General features: G+C 36.2%; 1 protein-coding gene across 1 annotated transcript; it reads left to right on the top strand.

Annotated features, from left to right (window-relative positions):
* The first annotated feature begins 3117 nt into the window (after positions 1-3117).
* On the top strand, positions 3118-7451 carry LOC133205075 (uncharacterized). Its single transcript, XM_061340814.1, has 4 exons — positions 3118-3294; positions 4086-4349; positions 5667-5802; positions 6874-7451. Exons 1-4 carry the CDS (start codon positions 3118-3120, stop codon positions 7422-7424), a joined length of 1128 nt encoding a protein of 375 aa, XP_061196798.1. The 3' UTR covers positions 7425-7451.
* The last annotated feature ends 731 nt before the right edge of the window (positions 7452-8182 follow it).

The raw sequence follows: 8182 nt of genomic DNA, 5'->3' as shown, positions 1-8182 counted from the left end.
TTGACTAGACTAGATGCAAGTATGGTCACTATGTAAATATGTAGTCTGATGTAGATACCATACGTACATGTAAATGAGTTGAATCCGAGGGCTTGTGAATAGGCGTCTCTGCCCCCAGATCTAGCATAAGATCACAGGAGAACGTGTAGTGACAGCCCTGTACAGATAATATTTCAAAATATCAAACAATAAGATTTATAGAAGATATATACACAGTGCGAATAAGAGATAATGTAACGCACGGTAAAAATATGATTTAAAACAGTCTTTTGAATAGTCACTTTTTCCTTTTTGAGTATTCGGACCTGTGTATGTTTAACTGTGAACTTTCCAAGATCAAAGTAATCTTCAAATTGGCTTAGGATGCAATTGAAAATTGAGCTTTATGAAAATGTTCATGCGAAAACACTGTTTGTTGTTTTAATAAGATGAAAGAATTCGTATATACAACACTAAATTAGATTTTTTTTAATGACAGCCTACATCGTGGATATTGGTACATTCTTTTAATTCGGTTTTTTTTTTTAATTTTATTTATTTATGTAAGGACATTCGATATGGAGGTATTATTCATCAAAGGTACCCGGAAGCAAAATTATACAATTTGACACATACTTCTGAAACATTTTCAAACGAACATTTGTTATATCGTTGTATATCTGCAGTAAATTCAAAAATGTAACTCTCCCCTCCTACATTGTGAATATCTGAACTGTAAATTGATTGTTCTGTTCGTCAAGGAAGTCGCAGTTGTCAAACCTCAATGACGTTTAATTTTTGTAACATTAGCCTATGTTGCCGCTGATGTGGATACTTGATCCACAATGCATGCAGTTCAGTGACTAAGGTTTTGAAACTGAATAGAAGTTCACAAACACCCTTGGTTTCAAATTATCAATTAAATCGGAATGATTATGCTGGAACTTTTTAAAATATTTACTAGCAGTGCAGTGGTAAATTAAGCTATTGTGTGTAGGAACAAGTATAAAGAATCGAAAGAATTTTTCAAAACACCCTTTTAATATTTCAGAACTACCAACATGTGTATTTCATAAATAGTTTTTGTGAGTCCCTAGTTTTATATATCTGCAATGTTTCAGTAGAATGGTAATTGAAACAAGAGGCCCAATGGCCTTAACGGTCACCTGAGTATAATGTAACAATCCATAGATTAAAACAAAATAAGCTGATAAATAAAGCTATGTTGCCCAAAAGGAAGAGAAATAGGATAATCAGGGATCAGCAAAATATGAATTCAGTACTCAATATCAAATCTTAAAATTTGATCTATTTATTTGCCTGTGCTTTCCCCCATTTGTCACTATCATCATGCGGACTAGACAAAACACTCCAGTCAGCACATTTCATCCCCCATTGCAATGGCCTCTCTTGCTCTTTAAAGATTATTTATTGTACAAAGATATATGGTATTTTTGTACCATTTTCATTTTTCTATTATTTAAAACTTTTCCTGACCATTAAAAACTATGAAAGTACTTTTGTATTAAATATTATAAAATTTCTTGTATAATTTTGTTATTCAATTGACCTTCTAAGTTACATTATTTATTTACAGTGATTAACTATCATAGGTGAATAGCAAAGGGGAATAACTTCTTTCAGTAGAAATTAATAAATCGACCAAAGGGTACAGAATTTCAAAATCTGGTAACAAAAACATCTCTGCTTATTACAACTTTTTATACTCTATTTATTTACCTCCTAGATGCCCAGGAACAGAGAAGAAGATTTTCAAGGAAATAATCCATTTTCACTATCGATTCAATATAGAGCCGTAATAATACCAAAGCCCCTGACCCTGGGGCCAAGATAATCACAATAAGATTAGAGATAAGAATTGCACTTGCTCATCATAACTTTATACTTGGTTTATCTGCTAAATACCCAGGGGCAGAGAAGTAGATTTCAAAAAAAAAAAATGCACTTTCACTACAATGTAACATCAGTACCTCTGACCTCTGGCCACAAATTTCACAATTTTGGAAGAGACGCCCTTGCTCAGGCAAGATGAGACAAACAGATGTTTTGTTCTCATTTGGAAGTTTATTAAAAGGGAAAATCCTAAATGTTCCTATGCCGCATTTTGGAAAATGTTCACAACACTGGGTATTACGGACACTAGGGTCTTTAATTTGGTTTTTCTGTATACAAACCCACGCATTTAGTTTACCCTTTTGTCCAATGCCGCTAGTGAATGTAGTATTCTTTACTTGTCGGACAAACAGCACAGTAGATAACGTTTTCCAGTTTACAGTTCATTGATGAGTTGGTTCGAATTTCCATTCCTGATTCAAGTTGGATTATATTTCCTTCTTTTAAATAGTAAATATGTACATGTTCCGCATATCTGCCTGAATGATAATATTTATCAAGCAGCATAAACAGTATTATTCTAGCATTATTGAACGAAACAAAATAAATTATCATGATAATATTTAATAAATTTTACTTTATTAGCATGTCTACGCACAAAGCAATGGAGCTACTTAATACAAATTCACCTATTGGGTGTATATTTTTACATGTGGAGAATTAAAAAAATTATAAGCCTTTCGAATGGTACAATAGTGTAGTGTAAAATTATAATGATAGTCGTTTTTGACCATCAAATATGTAATAATCAGGGATAAATATTTAGGTCCCTAGTCTACTTCAATAAATTCTGAGAATTTTAAGGGGGTAGCATGAGCAGTAAGGATGAATGCTCCTGAACTATGAAGTACAGTTCGTTGACAAAGTATGTATTGATAAAACACGATAATCTTATTAAATTACCATCAAAATCATGGGAAATGCTTGTAAATCTAGATTTAACATTTATGTTAGTTTGAAATTTTTAATAAAAATTGTTTTGTGAAATAAAACACTTTTCCTTTGCTTCGTGACTGAAATAAAATATTCACTTTTAACTAAATACGCACGCAAAAAAAAATACCCCAATAAACTTAACATTCCTTGATTGACCATAATTGCGTGCGACATTTTCACAAAGAAGGTTTTAGAAGAAAGGGTTTGTATTGGGTATCACTTATGTGGGTAGATGTCAGATAAAAGCTGCCACATGACGGGGTCCCTCCATACCTCGCCGGCATTGCAATGGGGAAGTATGTGAGTCTGATCCTCTGTATCGCCGGACTTTGGTCAGTGAGGGACACTGATGCTCACGGTCGACTCTGGAAACCATGCGCCAGACAGACACTATTTAGACTGTACGGAACAGCAAGATTTAAAGCCGATTATGATGATGTGAGCCTGTTTTGTGGAGGAAGGCAGGTAGGTCATGCGCTGGGAAACAGATAAAGTGTGTGTGGGGGGGAGGGGGAGGGGGGTTAAGCATCAGAAGCAAGGTAGTGGGATATACTAGTAATCATTACTTGCTAAATCTTTAGTATATACCGATATCGATGGAACAAAATATAAAAGTAGGAAATATTAAAATTTCAGTCCTTGGGTTTCAGTTCAAAGAAATGTCATACTTGTCTCGAGCGAAAAACTCTATATACATATGTCCTGTACCAAATTTAATTTGTCTTTAATTTGACGATGGCATCTTACAAACACTTCAATTTTCAAAGCTTTGAGTTTGAATATGCCTAAAAATAAAGCATCATCACCTAGGTAATTGGTAAGATCACTTAATATCGGTAGAACTGCGACCTACCATATACTGCCAAAGCTGCATCGAAATGGCAGTGTAAATTTCTACTAATTAAGCGTTTTGATTTTTGTGGATTTTTTTAATATTAACAAGTCTTAGTAACTGAAGGATTTTTTTTTCCCAAACCGTAGCGATTTTGTGTTTTATAAATGAGCTTCTAATGAGTATCCGGTTACTTTGACTCCCAAATAAATTTATCTTATTTTAAATTTGCATTTGGTTATTGTTTTTTTAAATATATATCACATTAATTAAGCAATATTATTAAGAAAACATTTTCATACACTTGAGCTAAGTTTTTTTTTAAAATCAGTTTTTTTAAACAACAGATCCATGAGTAGAGATGCATGTTGGAAAAAAAAGGTTCAAAATTGTCTAAAAAAATTCTTTCTGTAAACGTATTTAGAGACAATGGTCGGTCAATGGCGGAAAATGCGGGGTATGTGGAGATGCTTACGATCTGCCCCAATCCAACAAACGCTATGAAGTGGGCGGGGACGACACATACGCTACAGGGTTCATAGCAGAAACCTACCACCAAGGACAGATGGTCGACGTGTTGGTGGAGCTGACAGCAGCGCATCTAGGAAAATTCTTTTTCAGGATTTGTAAACAAACTAACGAGAATATTGAGGTAACTCAGGATTGCCTAGACAGAACGCCATTAAAGGTAACTCTATATTACTTGACAGCTATTCTACCGCGTTCAGGATTTTAATATTTCAACCGATTCACATCTATACGAAGTGCACACGCATGCGCATGCGTTCTTGCTAATTCAACCATATCATCTTGTTTACACCCGTAATATATGTTTATACACTGAGGTTCAAAACACATCATCAAAAATAGGAAAGCTTTTTTAAAAGCTGTTTCAATATATTCATCGCACTAGCACGCAAGTGCGGCTTGCATGGAAGTGCGCGCAAAATGACCTTCGATTCTTTCCGCACATCTACACAACATGCCTGTTAAGTCTTAAAATGTTCCATCTCAATCGGTTGAGTATAATTTCAGAGATGAAAAAAGTACCCAAGAAGAAATTTTAGGAAAAAAGAAAGTAAAAACAATATGTTCCAAAGTTTGAGTAAGCAAATTTCACCAAATATATAATTATTTTTTTTAATTTTCAAAGATTTAACAAGATATACATTTTTTCAGTTGGTATTAACCGACCGGTGTATCATGCATAGTAAACTTATAGGAATGGATCCTTAAAATTGATCAGGCGCGGATCCAGATTTTTTTCCGGGGGGGGGGGGGGTTCCACCCCAGTCGAAAAAATTTCGAACCCAGAAATTTTCCTGACAAGTAAAAAAAACAAAAACAAAAAATAAATAAATAAAAATAATTTTTTATTAAAAAAAAAAAACCCAACTCAAACTCCTTTCTGAAACGTATCAAACCCAGAAAATTTCCTGACAAACAAAAAAAAAAGGCAAAATCCCTTTCCCGTACGTGAATAAACCTATTTCATGGTGGTGGTGGTAGGATCCACGTTTCCCAGGCGGGGGAGGGTCCAAAGTCAATGTCATTTTTGATTTGCTCTATATATACTTTAAATAACTCTGCAAATTCCAAAAAGGGGGGTTCCGGAACCCCCCCCCCCTCCTCTGACCCTTCCTCTAGATCCACGCATGTTGATATGCATTCGTTTATGATTAATGCATTTTTAAAGTCCAAGAAAATTCTTTTTTTAAAGTAAACGGAATGGCTTAGGGAAACCAACAAATGACTTGCCTTTGGTAGGTGACGTAGAAAAATCAAGGCTTCGCACCCTAACACAAGAACATTATGAATGTTCTCATTGAAAATCGTTTGAAGCGTATGGATTTTATCCTTGCATTCATAAGAATTATAAGAACTTTTATATATATTTGTTACACTCTGAAGAGCCGCACGGCGAAAGCGCTTGGTGTATTAATGTAAACTTGTTTGTTTATCTTTGGTTTAATTCTAATTTATATATCTATATTTCCTTTTACAGGTGGAACAGAATGGTGTGTACAATGATTACTATGATGTAAAAGCAAGTGGTATGAGAGCAAATATTTCCCTAACAGTACAGCTTCCGGGAGATTTGTCATGTGATCATTGTGTCTTTCAGTGGTGGTATAAAACAGGTAATTGGGTACTATCATACTGTGGCGGTCAGACGGATTCGGTCGCCGGTGGCCAGATAGCTCAGTTGGTAGAGCACCTGACTGGAGATTCAGGGGGCCCGGGTTCGAATCCCGGTCTGATCCGCTGCATTTTTCTCCTCTCCCGTTACATTTGGTGCCGTGCCATGCCCTGGAAGTGACAGGTGAAAGACCTGCCAGGGAAGAGCCTGGGTTGGAGTCTTTGGGGGGGGCCAAAGACTTTTAAGGAGGGAGGAATGTGGCGGTCAGACGGATTCGATCGCCGGTGGCCAGATAGCTCAGTTGGTAGAGCACCTGACTGGAGATTCAGGGGGCCCGGGTTCGAATCCTGGTCTGGTCCGCTGCATTTTTCTCCTCTCCCGTTACAATACATTGAGCACTAATTCTGGAGGTCAAAGTCCATGTTTCATAGAAAATTAACACCGGTAATCCTTTAAGTTTCATAAACCCTCTGCTCACTCATATAAAATCTTGCTTGAACCTTAATGGTTTTCCAAAGAAAGGTATTTTATAATAGAAACAATTGTTGCATAGCTTGCGGGGCAAAATTGGACAAAGACGACATTTCAACTTGGCAAATCTATAAAGGAATAATAAATATTTATGTCATTATGTGAGTTATCTCTCTTATCAGAGTATCAGTGAACCCCAAAAGCATAGATTCCAATCGCATCGTTGCAACTCACTCGGGTTTTGTTCCATTCAATTTCAACGATGAAGCGCAATGCATGTATATATAATTATTTTTAATAAAGCAGTCTTCGTGTTTGAAGTGTCTTAGTGTAAATCACTATAAATTCTGGATGCAACTCTGCCTCTGCATCCTTAAAGAAACCACCTACACATTTAGTCGATTTCCCTCTTACCCCTTAGCACACTCTTCCTTAATGCCTTAATGCATTGTACATTGGGTTATGTTAATTTTGCGTCTACAGCTCAAAAAACTTTTAAAAGAAAGATAACATTTGTTTACTGTTACATACATCGTTTGCCTTGTTGCCATCTTACTTGTTTTGACATTTGATTTCCTTCATCATATTATGTACTTATCAGGTAACAGTTGGGGAACAGACCCTGGGGGTGACAGTTGTCTAGGTTGTGGGGAACAAGAGACATTCGTGAATTGTGCTGACGTGAAAATCCTACCAAGTGATGGAACTCTAACACAAGCCCCAACAGTTCGACCAATCACAAATCGTCCCACTACAGACCAACCAATCACAAATCGCCCCACTACAGACCAACCAATCACAAATCGCCCTACTACAATAAATCCCTGGTTTATTACACGAGCACCCACTACATCTCGTCCTTCTACTCGACCTCCTACCAATCCTGACAGTTTTGTCTCCGTCTGTCCTGATGGAGAAACCCGTACTTGTCGCGCTTCTGGTGTGTTTAGTGGAAATAGCGGATATGACGTCTGGTGTGCCCAGTACTGCAGAAAAAATTCGCCAAACTGTCAGCCTCTCTATTGTAGCTGTACCTGCAAATCTCGGTGCACTCTCAAGTCAACGTTTCAGAGTTACTCTGACTGGCTTGGATCAGACTTTTGTGATAACGCCTCTTCTCATCACAAAGGGATCTTTTGCGAATGTATTTAGCAGAATCTTTAATCAGTGTTCTTATTTATTTAACTCCAATCTAAAACAGGTTCTGTAACATCAAACTCTCAAAAATTAAAAAAAGAAGTTAGTTGTGTGCATTAAAAAAGTTGACTCAAAATCTCTTTGTGCATGTACCTATATTTCTATATTGTATTGATTAATAAAAACAATAGCGAAACCTGAAATGTAAACATTTTCAATGTACATGTATTTACTTCCTGGCAGCCTGAAAACATCAAGTTACTAAATAAGGTTCATGAAATCCCACTGTGGATAAGGGTTCTAAGACCAGCAGGTAGTCTATCTCCTAAACGTCAATGTTTTGTCAAATTCGATATTTAAAAGTTGGGCTTGTGGTTTTAAATGACGTAATGGTTTATATACTGAAACACAAAAGAAACGCAACAAGCAGTGATCTACAAATATTTGAATTTTTTATCTAATGATTTTCAAAAATGAATTCAGTAATGTTAAACTCGATTTAAAAACATCAGATTTGATAAAAATGTTAAATGATTATCTTTTAACTTTAGAAAGTAACTCATGACTGTTAAAACACCCCCCACCCCGGTCATTCAATAACGGCGTGCAAGACTGCCATGCACAACAATTGCAGCTTGATTTCTACGATGCAATAGGTTCATCAGTCTCGAGATCTGAGCGAAAGAAACATTCTTTGCCATTTTTAAATGCCTGTATTTAAAATGACGAGGTCGATTTTCCTCTAGCATCGCGCAGTGTAGTAACCCTTGGAC

Source organism: Saccostrea echinata, unplaced genomic scaffold (genome assembly GCF_033153115.1).
Source record: "Saccostrea echinata isolate AGI-Se365-2 ecotype Australia unplaced genomic scaffold, CSIRO_AGI_Sech_v1 ptg000054l, whole genome shotgun sequence".
In the NCBI taxonomy this organism is placed as follows: domain Eukaryota; kingdom Metazoa; phylum Mollusca; class Bivalvia; order Ostreida; family Ostreidae; genus Saccostrea; species Saccostrea echinata.
Note: the sequence above shows the minus strand (reverse complement) of the source record. Positions and strands in the feature narration are given on the sequence as shown.

Bases quoted from the DNA above. Each gene is read 5' to 3' on its own strand.
- LOC133205075 (XM_061340814.1), top strand. From the start codon at position 3,118: ATGGGGAAGTATGTGAGTCTGATCCTCTGTATCGCCGGACTTTGGTCA. The intron at 3,295-4,085 runs GTAGGTCATGCG...AAACGTATTTAG, and splicing joins TGTTTTGTGGAGGAAGGCAG to AGACAATGGTCGGTCAATGG. The intron at 5,803-6,873 runs GTAATTGGGTAC...TGTACTTATCAG, and splicing joins TCAGTGGTGGTATAAAACAG to GTAACAGTTGGGGAACAGAC.